General features: G+C 44.1%; 1 protein-coding gene across 11 annotated transcripts in view; it reads left to right on the top strand.

Moving 5' to 3' along the window:
• Positions 1-22,711, top strand: part of DNM3 (dynamin 3) — a 311,515-nt gene that overhangs the window by 99,324 nt on the left and 189,480 nt on the right. For all 11 annotated transcript variants that reach the window (XR_006292780.1, XM_043553169.1, XM_043553167.1 and 8 more), the window contains exons 11-12: positions 7,421-7,507; positions 9,837-9,907. Coding sequence is in view for 10 of the 11 variants with exons in the window: in XM_043553169.1 (XP_043409104.1) it covers positions 7,421-7,507; positions 9,837-9,907 (158 nt within the window). In the remaining variant the exon portion in view is untranslated. The remainder of the gene's footprint in view (positions 1-7,420; positions 7,508-9,836; positions 9,908-22,711) is intronic.

Genomic DNA, 22,711 nt, shown 5'->3' with positions numbered 1-22,711 from the left:
TACAATGAGAAGAGGGTAAATGGGAATGCTTAGTTTATTTTCCATGTCATTCACTATGTTCTATACCTTTGCTATGCCCTCTCTTATCAGTCCCCTCATTAAATTATCGCTCCTTTTAAAAAAATTATTGGCTTGTAGAGAGCCCTAGTCTTTTAAACTTCCCCTTAGAAGGAAGTCTTTTTGTGTTCCTAATAATTTTCAATGCCCTTCTCCAGAACCTTTCTATTTCTGCTAGATCCCTTTCTGAGATGGCAAGAACAGAACACAATATTCAAGGTAGGGGCAGGTTATCAATTTATTTATTGGCAATAGTATATTTTCAGTACCCTCTGTTCTTTGCTTAATACAACCTAACTTCTTGTTTTCTTTTTTCACCTCCATTACATGTTAATTGGGTGTTTTCATTGTGCTATCCTCAATTCTCGATCTTCTTCCTAAGCCGTTATGGTTTAGATCCAACCAAGTGTGTGGGCTGTAAAGTGTTCCTTCCAATTTACATCACTTTACGTTTCTTTTCCATGAATGTGATCTACAATAGTTTTGCCCAATCATCTAGTTGGGTAGGACTTTCTGTAGTTCTTATGGCACCTTAGGGACTAACCAATTTAGTTGAGCATAAGCTTTCGTGAGCTACAGCATCCGATGAAGTGAGCTGTAGCTCACGAAAGCTTATGCTCAAATAAATTGGTTAGTCGCTAAGGTGCCACAAGTACTCCTTTTCTTTTTGCGAATACAGACTAACACGGCTGCTACTCTGAAATCTGTAGTTCTTGGTCTTCTTTGGTCCTGACTAACATAAATAATGTCATTTGCAAATGTTGCCATTTCACTGATTACTTTCTTGTACAGAAGAAAAGGAGTACTTGTGGCACCTTAGAGACTAACCAGTTTATTTGAGCATGAGCTTTCGGATGCATCCGATGAAGTGAGCTGTAGCTCACGAAAGCTCATGCTCAAATAAACTGGTTAGTCTCTAAGGTGCCACAAGTACTCCTTTTCTTTTTACGAATACAGACTAACACGGCTGTTACTCTGAAACCTTTCTTGTACAGATCACTGATAACTATTATGAACACTGTTAGTCTTCGTCCAGATTCTTCGGGCACCCCATGATTAGCATCTTTCTTTGATGAAAGCTGACAGTTTATTTCCTCTATTTGTTTGGTCTCTTAACCAGTTGAAAATGATGACAGTTCTTTACGTCAGTATGTTAGGTCCTTTAACAGGCTACGGGATGTAATAAAAGCCTTTTTCAAACATGTAAATAAATAACTTTCTCTCCTTTATCCACTTTCTTATTGCCACTCTCAAAGATCAATAGTTCTTCTTTTTCAGAAACATGCTGTTTTGTCCCTATCATATCCGATGTCTGTTCATGTTTTATGCTGTTATCTCTCTCAAACAGTTTGCCTGGTAAGGCCTACTGATCTGTAGCTTTCATAATCTTGTCTTTTTAAGAGAGAGATGCAATGTTGATTTCCTTCTGGTCCTCTAATATAGCAGCTAATTTTTAATGGATTACATTTCCTCAGTAGCTTAGCTACTTCATTCTTATGTACCTTCAGAACTCTAGGTATACTGTATGATACTGGGGACTTGTTATTTAATTTCATTTTCTTCCAGCACCTCTCTTTTGACATGTTTGTCTCTGACAGCGCTTCATCTTTATTATCTGAAAAGGGTAAGTCAGACATAAGTATTTCCCAACATCCTCTGTGCTGCAGACTGATGCACGGAAGTAGATGGGCAAAATTTTCAGAAGCACCTAAGTCCAGTTTTTCAGAAGCAACTCAGGCACCTTAGGAGAAAATTTTTATCCATTCACTTTTTCTGCAGTGTCTCTTTCCACCTTGATTTTTCTTTATTCTCCAATAGTGTAGCAGACCCACTGACTCTTGTAGACTTCTGCTTCTGAAATACATCCATTTCCTTTTGTTTTTCTGGTTTTGGCTAGCTAGTCTTTTAGTTCCCCTCATTGCCATTTTCAATCTGCCTGCCACAGCTTGTTCCTGTCGCCGGGCTTTGCTGAGTTTGGATTCCTGCTTCTTGAAGGATACCTTTTTGGCTTGACACTTCTGTCTTGTACCTTGCTATTCACCCATCTAGTCTGAGGGAGATTAAGGGCCCCCTTCTGACAAAAGGAAAAGGAATACTTGTGGCACCTTAGAGACTAACCAATTTATTTGAGCATAAGCTTTCGTGAGCTACAGCTCACTTCATCGGATGCATACTGTGGAAACCGCAGAAGACATTATATACACAGAGACCATGAAACAGTACCTCCTCCCATCCCACTCTCCTGCTGGTAATAGCTTATCTAAAGTGATCACTCTCCTTACAATGTGTATGATAATCAGGTTGGGCCATTTGTGCTGGATTTGTGCTGGAAATGGCCCACCTTGATTATCATACACATTGTAAAGAGAGTGGTCACTTTGGATGGGCTATTACCAGCAGGAGAGTGAGTTTGTGTGTGTGTGTGTGGGGGGGGGGGCGGAGGGTGAGAAAACTTGGATTTGTGCTGGAAATGGCCCAACTTGATTATCATACACATTGTAAGGAGAGTGATCACTTTAGATAAGCTATTACCAGCAGGAGAGTGGGATGGGAGGAGGTATTGTTTCATGGTCTCTGTGTATATAATGTCTTCTGCAGTTTCCACAGTATGCATCCGATGAAGTTAGCTGTAGCTCACGAAAGCTTATGCTCAAATAAATTGGTTAGTCTCTAAGGTGCCACAAGTACTCCTTTTCTTTTTGCGAATACAGACTAACACGGCTGTTACTCTGAATTCTGACAAAAGGTTATTCCTAGTCTAAGCTATTCAGTACTATGTCAGTTGTTAACTCTTTAGGTCTGTATGCTTAATGGTAGCCATAGGTGGGTATATAGCTAAAGGGTACTTAGAATGATCAGGTAATTAATATCTTGGTGTTGGCAGATGTAATATTGTAAGCTATGAGAAAATTGCACTAGCTTTAGTATCAAGAATTCTAGACTGGTTGACACTGTGGGATAATTAGGGGAGGAAACTGCAGTAGATGTTGTGAGTTGCATTTATTTTTAGCTATTGTGTGTGGGCGGGGCTGGAAGAACTGTTCTGAGCAAACAGAATAAATTGCCTTTTTAATAATCAGAATAGCTTTAAAATGACTGCAGAATCCTGGCACAGAGTAGAGTTGTAGATGGTGGTGTTTAAATGCTCCAAGGGAATCAAATAATAGAGTACACTAAACCAAACAAACTACTAAGAAGCAGGTTCTGCACTGTAGGGCACTAACTGTAACTCTTTCCCATATTATAAGCACAGGAAGAGGACAAAATGATTAATGTCCAGTGTCATTTCTGATCAGTCCTTCTGTCAGTCTCTTCATGTGGAAAATAGCTTGTAGAGTCTAGGGAATATTGTGAATGGACTCTTGATAGTGTCTTCTCAAATGTTAATTTCTACTCTGAGTCTGAAGCAGTAAATCTCAGTTAAGATTAAGTAATATATTTGGTTGTGATCTCCTTCATCCTCATCATCAGTGAAGAATGGGAATGGAATTTGCTTTTGTTCCCAGAGTCATTCTTGTACTGTACTTCTGAAAACAAACAAAAATCCCTTAGTTCAATGTACTCATGTCATTTAGGTCATTGGTTCAGCTTGTGACAATGTGGAACTGCCTTATCAAGGTAGAGTATCTTACTCTTGTCACCTGAATAATATTTTCTTTGGTGTTTTAGAATGGTGGTTTTTCCTTATCCATTAAATGCAAGAGCTGACACAGTTGCTGAATTGTTGGAACTGCAGGCCCCCTTCAAACCACATCATAGTAGATGTCTAGCCTCAATGATGCCTGGATCTTTTTCTAAGCAGTTATGGTTTAGATCCAGCCAAGTGTGTGGGCTGTAAAGTGTTCTTTCCAATGTACATCACCTTACATTTCTTTTCCATGAATGTGATCTACAAAATAGGGTTGCCCAATCATCGAGGTTGGCTAGGACTTTCTGTTTGGGGAGGCAACATTGGTGAAGTAACGTCTTTTATTGGACCAACACCAACGCTGCAAATATCAATTCTTTGATCAGCAGGGAAGGAAATACAGGAGATGTGGGCTCATGCTCACTCCATTCTTAAGTGAAAGATGGCATCGCAAGTACTTAGTCCAAGGAACGCAGCTTAGTATTACTCCCACTCTAGCCCATTTTTAAAAAAAACGGTGTCAGAATGAATAGACGACAAATTGATGTAGAGCATTACTGTTGCCAGTTATTGCACCTTAGAGGTTGAAAGGATTATAGAACAAGGCCTAAGTGCTCTCTCTCACCTCCTGTAGGATGACAAGGCAGAATCAAGATTTTGGGGAGCATGAAAATGGCAAGCTTTGCTGCTTGTGATGCATGAATAAGATTTGTTATTATACTCACACTCAACTCAGAGCATCAGGATTCCAACAGTAGGTTCAGAAAAAGTTCTTGGGTGGAATTTTCAAAAGTGCCCAAGTGACTTAAGAGTGCAAATCCCATTGAAAATTATTGGGACACATGCTCCTAAATCACCTAAGCTCCTAAATCACCTAAGCTCCTAAATCACCTAAGCCCCTAAATCACCTTCTGAAAATCCCACCCCGGGGATTGGGATTTCTTTGACTAAAGTTGAAGAAAAACAGTTTTCCTTAAATCCATTAGGGCAATTTTTCAGTTTTTCACTCCTCTCAAGGCTCAGAGGAAGTTCCACTTGGGAAAACATCCAGTCAAGTAAAACAATAACACTGGTTACCTTGTTTGAAGCTATGATTTGCAGTGCATGATCTATGAGTACCACCTTGAGACTCAGCAGGTGCCACATGGTGGAGCCTTCTAGGAATCTGAAACTTTGGAATAATTTACAGGAGCACATACTAAAGCCATGAGTAGAGAGAGTATTCAGCTGCGGGAGAAAGAGGACAACTGAAGCGTCCTCTTCCCGCCTGCTGGAAGGAGCAGTTTGGCAGGAGGACGTGCGCATGCATGAGGTAGCCTGTGTGTTCCGTTTCTTTTGAGTAAGCACACGCATAGCTTAATGGAAACATCAGTCTGTATATTAGTATATAGGAACTGCATGCAAATAACTTGCCCTCTTTCTAGTCTTCTGTTGAATTATGACATGTAAATGAAGGGTAAAATCCTTATTACTTATCTGCATGAGAAATCATGATTGTTATTCCTGTGAATGTGCACACAGTTCTCATTGATTTTGCTCGGAGAGTACCTCATCTCTAAACAGATCTGTTCCTGTGAATCTATGAGAGAAGTTTTGTGCCAGATGATTCCATACTTTTGGGCATAGGCGCCAACTCCCCTCTTTGTGGTGGATGCTCAACCAACCCCCACTCCACCCCTTCCATGAGGCCTCGCCCCCATTCCAACCCCTTCCCCAAAGTCCCTGGCCCCGCCTCCTCCCCTGAGTGTGCCATGTTCCCGCTTCTCCTCTGTCCCCAGAGCATGCTAATGCTGCCAAACAGCTGTTTGGCAGCGGACTGGTGGGAAGCGCTGGGAGGTAGGCGGAGGAGCGGGGACTCGGTGCACTCAGGGGGAAGGAGGAGGTGGTGCAGGGAGGGGAGCTTGGCTGCCAGTGGGTGCTCCAGTCCTGGAGCACCCACAGAGTCGGCGCCTATGCTCTTGGGTAGCACGTGCCCCATTGGCATCCAAGTTGGAACCCTCTAGAGACCTTGCTTTGGTGGATCTGAATGTTTGGAGATGGGGTATAAAGAAACCATGGACCTGATTCTTTTCAGTTCTTCACTGATTACTGCAGACTTGAGCTTGGAAATCCTGGGACCTCTTTTCCTTGCAGTACCACTGGTTTAATTTAGGTTTTTAATCATTAGTAGTTGATGATTATAGTATTTTAGCTTTTAAAAAAACACTGCTTTTTTGAGAGAGAGAGAGAGAGAGAGAGTTATAACAGTTGTCTAGTCAGTGTTAGGGTCTGCACTGGTGGTGTGGTTTTGGCAGGTGCCATCTGGTTCCTTGGGTCTGGTAATCTGTTTCATTCAGTTTAGTTCCGATGGACTTGAAGCAGTGGGGATTTAAATGGATGTTCTGCTTTTTAAGAATTTTTTTTAGCTCAACAGATTTATTTTCTTCTGTCTCTAAGTGAAGGATACTCTCTAAAGGATTTTCAATTTGTGTGGCCTTTACTGCTTAAGTCTGCGCAGAGTGAGAGATCTGCCTAACATAGCTTTTATTAGAGGAAGTCTTTTAGGTTCTCCCCCTCACCCAAAGAGCCAGCTCCTGTTTTAGATTAGGGTTAGCCAAGTCAATGTGCAAATGCAACTTCTGGTGTCCATAGCACTAAAACAGCAACTGGTGACCCCTTCTGAAATCCATGAATGTAATCATTCACCCATTCGTGGATCAGACAGTGAAGGAAATGTGTGCTCATTCTTATGTTTCTTTTAGCGAAAAGATGGCATAACAGCACACAAGAACCTGACTGCAGAAATGCAAGAGTGTTTTATCAGCTTTTTCATATCTCTTGTCAGAGAATCAGGGTGAGGTTCTTCACCACCATCTGAAATCTTTGCTGGCCTAAAGATTTTGGCTAATTGTTTTGGCTGATTGTTTGCAAGATTCTTTAACACATCATTCTGGAAAATCATAGATATCTTTGATAATGACCTAACCAGAAAAAAGCAAAGATTTTCACTGTGAACTTGCAGCAAGATTACTGTTCTTTTGTTCCCTTCATTTTGGCCCATTTGGAACAGATAGACACATGTAATCAAACTGATGATGATGGAGTCTCCTATTGAGTTTGACGGATGAGTAACAGTCATTTATTGTTGGTCTTGAGATGAGATCAGTGATGAATATTTGACCTACAGTCCTGTCCGCACGTGCCACAGGTGAAAACACTTGAAGATGAATGTGCACTGCTTTTAGCTTTACATCTTGTACGTCTCTCCTTGGTTGCAGCAGTCCACGAGCTCTTGAAGTCTTCCAGTCCAAGGTGGGAGAGCTGCTGCCATTGGGTCCTGTTGTGGGTTAAGAGCTCTCAGGTATTTGAGGTGCTCATTGCCAGATTGGAGAGTGGCTTTCAGGGGGTCATTTGACATAGATTTGGATTAAGTGAATAGAAGTCGATGGTTTCAAGCCGCAGTTCCATGTATGCTCTCATTCCAAACATTCAGTTCTGCAAAGGAGCATACACTGAAAATGGCCACTACTTTCTTGAGCATTCCGTGAAGCAAATGGCATGCAAGTTCCCAGAGTATGGATCTGTGCATATTGTATTAAACTACCCTTACTGGTAAGTATGCTTCATAGGGTCTTGTTAACTTTAGTACTAGTGTTTACAAAATTTACTTCTATTCAGGGACTAGTGTAGATTCTCCATTTGTACCCTTTTAACATCACTCAGCAAGTTTAAATTCCTCCCCATTTTGCCTTACAGCTGGCGACCTATCCAAGGCTATGTGAGGAAACGGAACGGATTGTTGCTGGCCACATTCGAGACAGAGAGGAGAAGACCAAGGAACAGGTGGGAATAAACATGAAATCTGGTGGGTCGGGAATTGAGAGTGATGAAGGACCTGCACCATTTTTGAAAAGCCTTAACCATGGTAAATTGCTTGTGTCGAAAGTGTAACAGACATTGACGTATTAGATGTTGGAGAGGTGGAGAATGGAGAGAGGTTCTAGAGAAGGGAGGGAAGGAGACCAGTGCTGTTCCAAAGGCTCCTAATTTAGTCTGCCAGTCGCAGATGGGAGCAGAAAATGTAGATGACCTGCTGAACTGGAGTAACAGCTCCTCTTCTAATCCCACTTGCAGACAATGGATGGGGCATGGCCAAGGAAAAGGGACAATCCCTTGCAACCATAATAGCCCTCTGGGACTACTGGCAGCTGACCTAATTTATAACAGCCCTCTGGCTTCTCATGGAGCCTTGAGGAGCCTCGGGCCCTATGGAGCTTGAGAGCGCTGCATGGTATCCTGTTCCCTTCCTCTCAGTCAATATTATAGATGTTTACTCCAAGTCTTAATCACACAAGTTATTGATCTTGTGCCTTGGGGGAGCTTTTAATCAACCCAACCAAGTTTTCCAAACTTTGGAAGAAAAGGATACAGGTAACTTGGAATAACTGCTCCCTTTTTTCTTTCCTTGTTTCCGTCCTCTCATGTGCTCAGAGATGAGCACAAAATACCAGCTTCCTATGTATGTGAATTTAGAGAGCTTCTAACTTCTTTTTGTTCAAATTGTACACAAATCTGAGAGAGTCCAGGCACAGACAATGTTAAAATTAGTGACTGTGATACATGTACCTATCATTTACTTATGCTGTTAACAATTACTGTATTAAAATCGGTCAGGCTACTGGGGAGACGTTCAGAAGGCCCAAGCCAGAGCCACTCAGCTCCCATTGACTTTCAGTAGAAGTTGAGCTCCCTTCTGCCTTTTGAAAATCTCCCCCTTGAGGAATAAAAATAAAATATCTTTGTGGCGTACAGTGTTCTGGGAGCTCTGCAGTGGCAATTGTACTCATTTTTGGTGAAATGAAAGGGGTTTAAAAATAATATTGGACTTCATGAGAAAAACCAATTACACAAGAAAAGGAGCAAAATTGTGTAGTCTAGTGGTATAGGACTTGGTGAAGAGGACTGTTTGATGCAATGCCCAGGCACAATAAGGCATTCAGTAGTTAAGGCTTTACTTAGAAGTAACTATTTTTTCCATAGTGTTTTTTGTTGGATACAGAGAGACTGGTATCCTAGTAGGAAGGTCACATTACATTATTTTATCAAATGAAAACTCTTATTAGTTTTTATTCTTTTTTTTTTTAATAGTTGGGGCCTATGCATCAAAATATTCTTATCCACTGTGTTCTGGCAATAATAAATTGTTGCCCGAGGCATAGACTTGGAGAGGTTTTGATAATTGTCGTTTTACACACTTCGGGGATGTCTACACTGCAGTTAAACACCGGTGGCTGGCCCGTGCCCTCAACTCGTGAGGCTTTTGCTAGGGGAGGAGAGCCATGCAAAAAACCGTTTCCCCTTCTTTGCATGGTTGAGCAAGGGCCTTCTATTGTAGCAGTCCCTGCATTCCTCAGAGCACAGGGATGGTTCACTCCTGATCTCTGCTGGGGAGCAAGCATCTGAAAAGATGGCAGGAGGAAAACGGGGTCATGGTCCCTCTGCACTGTCCTGGTACACACTTTAGGAAGGCTGCGGGGGCGAGGTGGGTGTCTTTGTGTATTTTAAGATATTTCCAGGTTAATTAGATCATGACGTTTCCGTCCAATTATCTGAGACACCAAGAAATCAACAGATCAAGGCTACTCAAGCAGCAAGCTGAAACCTCTGTTTTGCTAAACTGTTCATTTTGTTACTTCATCCACCAGCCCACCCCTGTTGTCTGTTTCGTCCACCTGTTTTATCCTGTCCAACACATCAACTGTAAGTTCACTGGGCAGACTTGTTACGTGTTTGTACAGTGCCTAACACCATAGAGCCCTAATTCATCATAGAGGTTCCTGACTAGCCTGGTGTAGTAATAGTAGCAATAAGAGACCAAATATTGCCTGTCCTGCAAAATGTAGTGCTAGAATCTGTGCTATATATTAAACTCCCCTTTGGCTAGATATGGTTAGTCTTAATTAAATTTTACAGAAGCTGATAATGAGGCAACTATAAGAAAGCTGAGGGAGGTAGCTGACTGATAGTTCCATTATAGCCTAGTTTTCTAAATAAGCAAAGAAACAGATATGGGATATAGTAGGCAGTACTGCTTTTGGCCTGAATGATTATAAAAGACAATATTCAATTATGCAGCAAACTCAAATTTTCTTTCCTTTTTTCTTCCTGGTAGGTACTGCTGCTAATTGATATCCAGGTGTCTTACATCAATACCAACCATGAAGACTTCATTGGCTTTGCAAAGTATGTATACAGAGATTTTATTATACAGATCCACTGTTAATTTCCCCTTCTTACTGATTTAAGGAAAAAATAGCCTGAAACGTTTAGAATGGTAGAGATGCCTCCTGCCAACCTTGACACATGAAAATAGCGTGTAATGCAGTTCACTCTTCACTTCTGGGCACTTCCTGGTGGTTCATCTGGGGATTAGCTCTCAACCAGTCTGACGTCCCATTGATGTCTTCAGTTGCTCACCCTGTGGTGTGTCTGTCTGTCTGTCTGTCTCTCTCTCTCTCTCTCTGGACTCAGGTTACTTCCTCTTCGTGACTCAGGGTGCTCCCTCTTCATGGCTTGGCCCTTTGGCCAGGTCACTATAGTTCTTCTTCTGTGGTATCAAAGTCCCATTGGATGAACCATCTCAGACAGTCTTCCAGTCCACTGCCCCAACTGTGCCACTTCCCCAGTGGCTGGCAGTGGAACCCAGGCCCATCCACTGCTCCAGGTTCCAGCCCATGGACCCTACACGCAGCAACTGCAGTCTGTGCAAGCTCCGACCCTGTTGCTCTTTCCCCGGGCTCTTTCCTACCTCTCTTCTGTCTTCTGCCCCCGTCCCTTTTGGGTTACCACTGGAGCTTCCTCTGCTTCGTGTGGCGATTTCACCCCTCCTCAGGTTCTTGCCAGCGTCTTTATTCTCAGGCAGGATCCCCAGGTGTACTTCTCCTGGGATTCCTCCTTGTCTTTTGCTAACTGCCGTCATCTCTAGGGAGTTGTGCCCAGTTCTTTCCTGCTGCCCGTTCTTGCTCTCTACTTCCTGGTTTTATACAGCTCAGCCTGCCCCTGCCCTGCTGGGCTTCATCTCCTTCATCTCTTCAGCTCAGCCGGTCCTGACTCTCCTCCAGGGGCAGCCTGCCATGGGGTTAATTGGCCCTTTTTTCCTACTCAGGCCTAGTGTGGTGTGGACACCCCATTACATAGAGACTCACCCTCAGAACACTTAATACCTGACTGTGCCCCTTACTATAGGTCTAGACTGGATTATTTTGCTTTGTCCTATCTAGCCTGATTTCAGGGCTCACTGGAAATGCATCTCTTGACCTGAAACTTTGTCTCTCACTTCTTATAGAATTATAGAAATGTAGGGCTGGAAGGAACCTTGAGAGGTCTCAAATCCAGCCCAGCTTAGCCTCTTGACCTGGAACTGTGTGTCTCTGGAGACAGCTTTTGATGCACAGATGCCTTTGGTGCAGCTGTTACTGGTAGCATTGGTACACAGTTGCCAATACAGATTTTAGCAGCATTGATATAGTACTCACTGCACTGCCTGCTTAGGATGACAGTGGTACTGCTGAAAATGAGCAGGACTGCTGTTTGGATACAGAGGATAAGAGTAGCAGAAGCCAAGAACTTATCTCCGAGGGAAGAGAAGAAAGATAATTCTCTCCAGTATGGGCTGACCCTTTTTCCCATTTAATTGAAAAGATTGTTAAGATTTCTTCTTTTGATGTGCAGACAATCCAGGAAAACCCCAAGGCTGTGATTTTGACGTGTCTGGCCTCATTCGCAGATGATGTAGCAAGTGCCCCTCTTCCATCCTAGGCTCGACCAGTTGGTGAGGTTTGGCTGCAACTTCATGCCACTCTGGATGTCTCCAAGATGGTTATTGGAAAATGGAGGGATATCCTCAGCTTATTTCTCCCTCCCTCTCCAAAAGATTATGGTGGTGGTGGAGGCAGCCGCAATCATGATGGTGCCGTAGCATGACTCCAGAGGTTAGGATGCCCTTGGACCCAGATTTTTTCAATCTGTGATATTGTCAGCTCACTTTGGGAACAACAGTACATGTTCTATATGGGAAAACACCAGTTCAAGCTGTGGAAGAAGGTTTGCACCATCTACCCCCCGCCTCCAAGGGTGTGGAGCAAAGAGTTTGTAAGAAATTGACTTGAGGAAGTAGAAAAAGACAGGGTATGGCTATCCTTTGGTGATTGTGCCACTGATGCTTGCAGACACATTGTTGCATTTAGCCTTTGTATGATGGTTTCACCAGTAGTTTCAGGACCATGAAACTTTGAAGATGGGGTGAAAAATGGATGATAGTCTTAATAAAGCTGAGGTAATTAAATCTGTCCTTCATTCTCTCAGGTTATCCTCTCCTCCTCCTCCTTTTATCTTCTAGGGAAAGCACCTGCCAAGAAACCAGCACATACATATGCTCTGGATTCTGTGGTGCCCAGTGCATGCAAAGTCAGTTCACTCTGCCTTCCTTCTGGAAGAAAACTCTAGGTTTCTCAATTCTGGAGTGATTAACCAGCCTGACTTGTACTCTCTTACTATTAGAGGGAGACTAGGGTCCATTTATTATGCAAGACCATTCTTGGACACATACGTCTCAGAATTACAAATTTCTCCCTTCCAGAATGTGCTGTAATTCAGCATCCCGAAGAGAAGATACAGTAAATCTAATCCCTTCTGACAAAAGGATGCCATTGAGCCTGTGCTATTGGTCAAAAGAAAGGGAGGATTTGAGGCTGTCCTGAATGTTAGACTTCCATTGGTAACTGGTTAAGGGAAAATTCAGAATTGGGTTTTGGAGAACAATTGTACCTCTCCTAGAGGAAAGGGATTGCTATGAGCTACAGTTGGTGGTAGTGACTGTGTATTTATAGTGATAGGACTGTGTGTTTTTTTCTCTTTCTGGTTAGCAATCTGGAAGGGATATAAGAAGCGGTGCCTCTCTATTGGTATGCTGGTGCCACTAGGGCTTAAGATAAACTAATCAATGTCCTAGCTTGTTCCCAGAAACCAGTTGGAGAGTACAAGGACCTTACTTGACTCAACACAACTCAAAGCCTTCTTGCTCTGGAATAGGGTCCAGGTCATAAGGGAAAGGATTTTCAGTGTCAGCTGGATCAGCAAGAGCCATGCGGGGGGAGGGGATAGCTCAGTGGTTTGAGCGTTGGCCTGCTAAATCCAGGGTTGTGAGTTCAATCCTTGAGGGGGCCATTTAGGGATCTGGGGCAAAAATCGGGGATTGGTCCTGCTTTGAGCAGGAGGTTGGACTAGATGACCTCCTGAGGTCCCTTCCAACCCTGATATTCTATGATTCTATGCAGCAAAAGATTGGCCTGATAGATACAATGGTTATATGTCAATGAAGTCTTGATTTCAAATTTTCTCCATTGCAAAACTGAGTGACCAGATATATTTGTTCCTGGGGTGGGGAGCTGATACAAAGGTTCACCTCTTCCAACATCCTTGGTCTTCAGGAATAGCAGCTGCACATGAATGTTCTGGAGATGAGGATAGTCGTGAATGCTCTGAAGACTTTTAGGTTAATGTTTATCACAAAAAGTATCCAGATCTTTCCTCTTGTATTTGGAAGCCCTGAAGACACAGGATTGGGCAGTGTTCCACAAAACATGTCTGGTGGCAACTTATGTGGCAGGAATGAAAAAGTGAATTGTAGACAGACCAGGTCAATCAGTAGTGGACACACAAGTGCAGCCTTAGAGAAGAAGGTAGTGGACCATAGGAAGTATGGCAAGAGACTATTCTTGCTTAACTAGGAGATCTTCAATGATCTGAAACTCAAAAAAGAGTCCTACAGAAAGTGGAAACTAGGTCAAATTACAAAGGATGAATATAAACAAATAACAGAAATATGTAGGGACAAAATTGGAAACACCCAGGCACAAAACAGGATTCAATTAGCTTGAGACATAAAGAGAAAGATCAAGGACAGAGTAGGCCCCTTACTCAATGAAGGGGAAAACAATAGCAGAAATTGTGGAAATGGTAGAAGTGCTAAATGACTTTTTTGTTTCAGTTTTCAATAAAAAGTTTATTAGCAGTTGGACATCTAATGTAATGAATGCCAGTGAAAATGAGGTAGGTTCAGAGGCTAAAATAGGGAAGGAACAAGTTAAAGACTACTTAGACAAGTTAGATATCTTCAAGTCACCAGGGCCTGATGAAATATGTCCTAGAATACTGACTGAGGAGATATCTGAGGGTATGTCTACAGTATGAAATTATTTAGAAATGATTCTATGCGAATTTTTGGAAGCGATTTTATACATTCGGTCTTCTGTGTCCCCACTAAAGCGCGTGAATTCGGCGGAGTGCGTCCACAGTACCGAGGCTAGCATCGAATGTCGGAGCGGTGCACTCTGGGTAGCTATCCCAAAGTTCCCGCAGTCCCCGCCACCCATTGGAATTCTGGGTTAAGCTCCCAGTACATGATGGGCAAAAACATTCTTGTGGGTGTTTCTGGGTGTGTGTCATCAGTCATTCCTACCTTCGTGCAAGCTACAGCAGGCAATCATTTTGCGCCTTTTTGGCATGCAGACGCCATACTGCTTTCAGCTGACGGTGCACCGCTGCTGTCCTGCTACTATGAATCCACCTCGCATTTCCTCTTATCTTCCTATGTAATCTCTAGTATCTACTCTTTCTCTTCCTCATCGAACGCTTCCGCTGCCAACTCTGTTCCGCTATCGTGAACCGAGCAGAACAGCTTCCACCACCAATTCTGCTCTCCCGTTCTTGCTGTGCTACCGAGATTCTCCATGTCTGTCCTGGGCTCCCGCCTCTGTGAAAGCTACAGAAGACCAACATTTCCCGCCTTTTTTCAGCTATCGTGAACCGAACAGCACCTCTTCTGCTGCCGCTCTGCTGTCCTACGTTTCGCGCCCTTTTTCCAGGATTACCCATGCAGGCGCCATAGCTATGGAGCGTGCTCAGATCTCCCCTGCAGTTTTGACCATTGTAAATACCTCGCGCACTATCCAGCAGTATGTGCAGTACCTGCAAAACCAGGTGAGGAAGTGACGACAGCGTGATTACTATATTGATGAGGACATGGACACAGACGTTCCTAGAAGCATGGCATGTGGCGATTGGGAGATCATGGTGCTGTTGGGCCAGGTTCATGCCGTGGAATGCCAATTCTGGGCCCCGGAAAGCACAGACTGGTGGGACCGCATAGTGTTGCAGGTATGGGATGATTCCCAGTGGCTGCAAAACTTTCGTATGTGTAGGGCCACTTTCATGGAACTTTGTGACTTGTTGTCCCCTGCCCTGAAGCGCAAAGACATCAAAATGAGACCAGCCCTCACAGTTGAGAAGCGAGTGGCCATAGCCCTGTGGAAGCTTGCAACGCCCGACAGCTACCGGTCAGTCAGGAATCAGTTTGGAGTGAGCAAATCTACTGTGGGGGCTGCTGTGCTGCAAGTAGCCAACGCAATCATTGACCGGCTGCTATCAAGGGTAGTGACTTTGGGAAATGTGCAGACCATTGTGGATGGCTTTAATGTGCTGGGATTCCCCAACTGTGGCGGGGCGATAGATGGAACGCATATCCCTATCTTGGCCCCGAAACACCGGGGTGGCCAGTACATAAACTGCAAGGGGTACTTTTCCAAGGTGCTGCAAGCACTGGTGGATCACAAGGGACGTTTCACCGACATCAACGTGGGATGGCCGGGAAAGGTGCATGACGCTCGCATCTTCAGAAACTCTGGTCTGTTTGAACAGCTGCAGGAAGGGATTTACTTCCCAGACCAGAAAATTACTGTTGGGGATGTTGAAATGACTATAGTTATCCTTGGGGATCCAGCCTACCCCTTGATGTCCTGGCTCATGAAGCTGTACACAGGCACCCTGGACAGTAGTAAGGAGAAGTTCAACTATAGGTTGAGCAAGTGCAGAATGGTGGTAGAATGTGCTTTTGGACATTTGAAAGCGCGCTGGTGCAGTTTACTGACTTGGTTAGATCTCAGCACAACCAATATTCCAATTGTAATTGCTGCTTGTTGTGTGCTCCACAATATCTGTGAGAGTAAGGGGGAGACGTTTATGGTGGGGTGGGAGGTTGAGGCAACTCGTCTGGTGTCCAATTTCACACAGTTAGACAATAGGGCGCAGCAAGGTGCGCTGCACATCACGGAAGTTTTGAAAGCCACTTTCATGACTGGCCAGAGTTTGGTGTGACAGTTGTGTTTTTTTTCTCTTAAAGTTACCCGCCCCCTATATATATGAAAGGAAATAAACTCACAATTGTTTAAAAACCGTTCTTTATTATTTATTGCACAAAACATTGAGAGAAATCAGAAGCTAGATGGGGGGAGGATATTGGGTTAGGGGGTGGAGGAGGAGGGAAGGACAAGTCCAGAAACCAAATCAAAATTTCGGATATGCCAGCTTTCTGCTGCTTGTGCAGTCCTCTGGGGTTGATTGTGTGGTACCCATAGCCAGCCCCCCCCCCCCCGCCCCATGTTCTTGGGCGTCTGGGTGAGGAGGCTATGGAACTTGGGGAGGAGGGAGGGTGGTTATACATGGGCTGCAGCAGCAGTCTGTGATCTTGCTGCCTTTCCTGCATTAGATCCACCATACAGCGGAGCATGTCAGTTTGCTTCCCCATGAGCTTGACCATAGCATCCTGCCTGCTCTCATCATGCGTGTCCCTCCTCTCTTCGTATTTATGTAACACTTTTTACGCGACTCCACAATTGTTTCCCTCCACGCATTCAGCTGGGCCTTATCAGTGTGGGAGGACTGCATGAGCTTGGCGAACATGTCGTCCCAAGTTCGTTTTTCCGCCTTCTAATCTGGACCAGCCTCTGGGACGGAGTAGATAGGGGCCGCACTGAAACATTTGCACCTGCGGGAGGAGAAAAAGTGAGGGTAGTATTTTAAAAGATACATTTTAGAGAACAAAGGGGACACTCTTTCTCAGTGAAACAGGCAATTCATAGTACGCAGCACATGTTCTTTCTGTACAAGGTCGCATTTTGCCTCTTATACTGAAGTGCCTGCCACTTTGGTGTGAGTAAGCCACCACATGCAGCCGGGCAACAGAATTCAACGTGGAGGCAGCCATGGTAAGACCTAGGGGTACGCGGGGTTCTGCTTCTTCCGCATTCATTTCAATGCTTTCAAACTGCCGGGCCCCCTTTCCCATAGCAAGCAATGCCTGGTGGGCTTGCCATATAAAGGAGGGCCTGCGGGCTCTCTGGGATGATCACTTCACACAACACCCTCCGCCCCCCCCCCACACACACATACACCCACCGCGTGGCTTCGATGATGCTCTGAGCAGGGATGAGCCCTTTAAACTAAACGCGAACAGCCCAGCTCAGCTGGGTTCCCCCTCCACCCACACCGCGTGGCTCCGACCAAGCTCTCACTCACCAGAAGTGCCTTCTCCAGGGTCATGGTCCAGGAGCCTGCCTTGGGAGTAGGGGGAGGCTATTGGCTGCAGCGTTAAGCATAGTTCCTAGCTAGGGGGGAAAACGGATTTCCCACTTGCCGCCTGTGCACTGTCCTCCTCCTCCTCCTCTTCGGCCTCCAAAAACTCATCCTCCTTGCTCCTTGCTACTCCCCCCTTACAGGTGTCCACGGACAGTGGTGGGGTAGTGGTGGTGTCACCCCCCATAATTGCATGCTGCTCACGGTAGAAGCGGCATGTATGGGGCTCTGACCTAGAGCACCCGTTCGCCTCCCTGGCTTTTTGGCATGCTTGCCTGAGCTTGATTTTTGTATGACACTGCTCTGTGTCTCTGGAGTAGCTTCTTTCCGTAATGGCCATGGAGACTTTAGCGTATGTATTTGCATTTCTTTTTTTGGAATGTAGTTCTGCCATAACAGATTCGTCTCCCCAACATGCGATGAGATCCAGTATCTCCCGTTCGGACCATGCTGGAGCTTGTCTGTGATGGTGGACTCTGCATGGTCACCTGTGATGGTGGACTATGCTGATGGTCACCTATGCTGATGGTGACCAAACAGGAAATTCAAAAGTTCACGGAGCTTTTACTGCCTACCTGGCTAGTGCATCGGAGTTGAGTGTGTTGTCCAGAGCGGTCACAAGGGATCATTCTGGGATAGCTCCCGGAGGCCAGTAACATCGAATTGTGTCCAGAGTACCTGTAACCCGGAACTGCGATCTCTATTTTAGCTCTACTCTACTTGCTGAGGTGGAGTACAGAAATCGGATTAAAGAACCCTTTAAATTGAAAAAACTGGTTTGGTCGTGTGGACGGAATCAGTTTTATTTCGAAGTAGCTTGGCTAATTCCGAAATAACCGTGTACTGTAGACCATGCCTGAGCCATTAGTGATTATCTTCAAAAAGTCATGGAAGATGGGAGAGATTCCAGAGGACTGGAAAAGAGCAAATATAGTGCCAATCTATAAAAAGGGGAATAAGGACAACCTAGGGAATTGCAGACCAGTCAACTTAACTTCACTAGCAGGAAAGGTAATGGAGCAAATAATTAAGCAATGAATTTGCAGACACCTAGAAGGTAATAAGGTGATAAGCAACAGTCAGTATGGACTTGTCAAGAATAAATTGTGTCAAACCAACCTAATAGCTTTCTTTGACAGGGTAAGAAGTCTCGTGGATGGGGGGAAGCTATGGTTGTGGTATATCTTGACTTTAGTAAGGCATTTGGTACTGTCTCGCATAACCTTCTCATAAACAATCTAGGGAAATACAGCATAGAAGGAGCTACTATAAGGTGGGTGCATAACTGGTTGGAAAACTATTCCTAGAGAGAAATTATCAGTGGTTCACAGTCAACCTAGAAGGGCATATAAATGGAGTCCTGCAGGGATCAGTTCTGGGTCCAGTTCTGTTCAATATCTTCATCAATGATTTAGGAAATGGCACAAAGAGTACACTTATAAAGTTTGCAGACAATACCAAGCTGGGAGGGGGTTGCAAGTGCTTTGGAGGATAGGATTAAAATTCAAAATGATCTGGACAAACTGGAGAAATGGTCTGAAGTAAATAGGAAGAAATTCAATAAGACAAAAGCAAAGTACTCCACTTAAGAAGGAACAATCAGTTGCACACATTAAAAAATGGGAAATTTACTGCTTAGGAAGGAGTACTGCGGAAAGGGATCTGTGGTTCATAGTGGATCACAAGCTAAATATGAGTGAACAGTGTAACACTATTGCAAACGAAATCAAACATCATTCTGGGATCTATTAGCGCAGTGGTCACCAACCAGTCGATCGTGATCAACTGGTCGATCCTGGAGACTCTCCCAGTTGATTGCGCTCTCTGGTGGCATAGCTCTCTGCCTGCCTTGGCCCCATGCTGCTCCCAGAAGCAGCCAGCATGCCCCCGCAGCCCTGGGAAACATTGACCCCTGCAGTTCCCATTGGCCAGCAATGGGGAACTGTGGCTAATGGGAGCTGCGGGGGCAGTGTCTGCAGAGTGGGGCAGCACGTGGAGCCATGTGTCTTCCCCGCCCCTCACCCCCAAGGGGCACAGGGGCGCGTTGGTCCCTTCCAGGAGCGGCGTGGGGCCAGGGCAGGCAGAGAGCCTGCCTTAGCCCTGCTGCGCCATTGCCTGGATGCTGCCCAAGGTAAGTGCCACCCGGCGGGAGCCCGCACCCCAACCCCTCTTCCAGAGCCAGCACCCCATAGCCCCTCCTGCACCCCAAGTCCCTGTCCCAGGCTCAGCCTGGAGCCCCCTCCCATACTACGAACCTCTTGGCTCCAGCCAGGAGCCCACCCCCCGTCCAGAACACCAACTCCCTGCCCTAGCCCGGCGAAAGTGAGTGAGGGTGGGGGAGAGAGAGCGGCGGGGGAGATGGAGTGAGTGGGGCAGGGTTTTGGGGAAGGGGTGGGGCCTTGGGGAAGGGGCAGGGTAGATCCTGGGTTGCCCTTAAATTCAAAAAGTGATCTGGGCGTAAAAAGGTTGGAGACCACTGTTTTAGTAGGAGTGTTGAAAGCAAGACACAAAGTAATTCTTCCTCTCTACTCTGCAGATTAGGTCTCAACTGGAGTATGGTGTCCAGATCTGGGTGTCACATTTCAGGAAAGATGTTGACAAAGTGGTGAAATCCAGAGAAGAGCAATAAAAATGATTAAAGGCCTAGAAAACATGACCAGTGAGGGAAGATGGAAAAAATTGGGTTTGTTTAGTCTGGAGAAGAGAAGACTGAGGGGGGACATAAGTTTTCAAGTACACAAAAGGTGGTTACAAGGAGGAGGAAGAAAAATTGTTCTCTTTAACCTCTGAGGATAGGACAAGAAGCAATGGGATTAAATTGCAGCAAGGGTGGTTTAGGCTGGACATTAGGAAAAACTTCCTAACTGTCAGGGTGGTTAAGCACTGGAATAAATTGCCTAGGGAGGGTTGTGGAATCTCTGTCATTGGAGATTTTTAAGAGCAGGTTAGACAAACACCTCTCAAGGATGGTCTAGATAATACTTAGTCCTGCCATGAGTGCAGGGGACTGAACTAGATGACCTCTTGAGGTCCCTTCCAGTCCTATTATTCTATGATATCTTTCTAGAATGGGTTCACAACCTTTCTGAAAAACAAATTACCAGTGTTCTGTACATTATTCTAGCATTATTGCTTAGATCAGATCTCGAGATGAATCCAATCTGGCTTTTCAGTGTTACACAATATATTCCTGGAACTAGGGTGCCCGTCTCCCTCCCCAAGAGTTTTATTTCTTTTGGGTTGCCCCTGGATTTCCTTTACCCTCTGCTGTATTTTGTGGGGATACTACCTATCCATATATTAAACAAAGGAAATGGTTACTTCTCAGGCTATGTTCACCCAGTTTGTTTTTCACAGCATATTGTAGTCTTGCTTTTTTTTGTATAAACGTTGTAGAGAATTACTGATGTTCAGTTGTTACCCTTGGAAGAGGTATGTTTTAATGGAATACTACTCATCCACCCTTTTCTCAACAAAGATATGAAGGTTTGGAACCTCTGCTTCTTATTCTCTTTCACTGATTATCTTTAAAGGGATATTTTTGCCCCTAACTGGAAAGAAATGGATTGTTCGATCCCTGGGAAGAACCTAAGTACCTGTGCCGGGATGGCTCAAAGTACATCTCAATGAGTCAAGTGACTTAGAACTTTGAGTTGTGATAGTAGCTTCAAAACCCATTTTCTGGTATACATAGACCTGAAAATGGCAATACACTTATATTTTTTGATAAGTGCAATTGTCAGTAAGCATCTCTACTGTCAGAAATTATTAAGGAGACAAGAAGGATCTTAACTATAGAAGCCTAAATGCAGTTTTTGCAAAATCTAAGCTTTCCAGACTATACTTTCCCATGATGCACCATGGCCTCCCCTCTAATGGAGTCTCATGGTCAATCACGGGAATTATAGGACTATGGTACATTGCAGGAGATGTAATTTGGCCAGGGTGACTGGCCCACAGGGAAGAATCAGAGCAATGGGACACCACTATACCTTAAGCAGGTGCAGGTTAATGTCAAATTAACTTCAAATGAAACATTTTGGACTGGGAATGTCAAAACACTTCTTTTCAGTTAATGTCAGAATGAATCGTTTCAGAACCAAAATCTTCTGAAAACTTTGAGGAAAAATTTTGATATTTTTGATGTAAAGTCCTTATTTGGGAGGAAAACAAATGGTGAAATATTGGAATTTACTGCAGGATAGAAATTCTGATTTGCTCAGCTCTAACCCATATTTATCTAATCTCTCCGAACACAGCCATATATATTGATTTCTTCAGTGAACAATATTTTTTTAATCTAGGTAAACAAAAAGCCAGTCACTGTGCTTAAGAAAGAGTGGCTGTTGGAACTATTAATAATATTTCTCATTAATATGGGAAACCACCAGGCACTAATTTAACCATAAAGTCCTTTAAGTCCAAAGGCCAAATAGTATTTTATATAGTTGCTCTAAACATGCTTAACAGCCTAAAAATAAGCAGTCACTACACCTGATCATTTTCAGCATTTGATCAAGATGCTTCCAAACGGGCAAAACCCAGTGGTGCTTTAGACCCATCTTGGTCAGCTCCAACCTGGTCAGGCAGGTATTAGCAATGAAACCCTTTAAGAGTTTGCAAACAGCGGTGAAGTCATTGCCAATGACTGACTTCAACTAAAAAACCCATCTGAGACGATTCACCCTTCCTTTTAGTATTAATCCAGATAAGATTTCCAATCTCCTTTCTTCCAAAGGCCTCCTATCTCTTCTCCTTCTTGCTGACTGACAGAACAGTGGGAAGGTTTGTGCTTGTTTCTTTTAAGATCATTTTTTTTGTCGTGTTACCGCAGCTCTTTATTTTATTTGTTACTTTTTGAACCATACATCCTGCCCCCACTGCAAGTAATAGGTAATACTACTCATTAGTCTCATGGCTTTCTTTTATTTGCTTACTAGCTGCAAACTATAAATCAGACATTATTTTCTTAACTTTAGGGACCATTATGAAATTAAAAGAATTAGAGTGGCTCTTCTTTTTTAATGTGATGTTGGTTTCCTATTTAATTATTTTTTACAAGCAGATAGGAAAGTTTCATGTAAAAGTGAAGATGGAATGATATTTCCTAGTGCAAATTTATATGGGTGCTACTGAGACAGTAACTCAGAACCTATTTGTCTGTGATGGGTTAACTTCATATGTTGTGTGTGTAGAATATTAACCATCATTTATGCTTGATGAATACAATAAAGGAGGCACTATGACTAACCAAACATCAACACGTCTCCAGATATCTGGGTTATTGACTAGCGGCCCAGTTCTGCAAACATGCATGTGAGTAATGTTACTCGTGAGTAGGCCCACTGAAAACAAGTGGACTATTAACTTGAGTAAAGTGTTTGCAGGATCAGTGCATAGGGGCTTAACTAAGGTGGCCAGCTGCCTGGTTTTTTACCAGAAAGTCCAGTTGAAAAGGGGACCTGATGGTGCCCAGTCAGATCTCCTGACCAGACTCCCAACATCTGGCCATTGCAGGCAGGGGAGGCGATGAGTCATCACCTGTTCCAGCCCCTACTCAGCCAGGGCCACCCCCTA

Source organism: Chelonia mydas, chromosome 8 (genome assembly GCF_015237465.2).
Source record: "Chelonia mydas isolate rCheMyd1 chromosome 8, rCheMyd1.pri.v2, whole genome shotgun sequence".
Lineage (NCBI taxonomy): Eukaryota > Metazoa > Chordata > Testudines > Cheloniidae > Chelonia > Chelonia mydas.
Note: the sequence above shows the minus strand (reverse complement) of the source record. Positions and strands in the feature narration are given on the sequence as shown.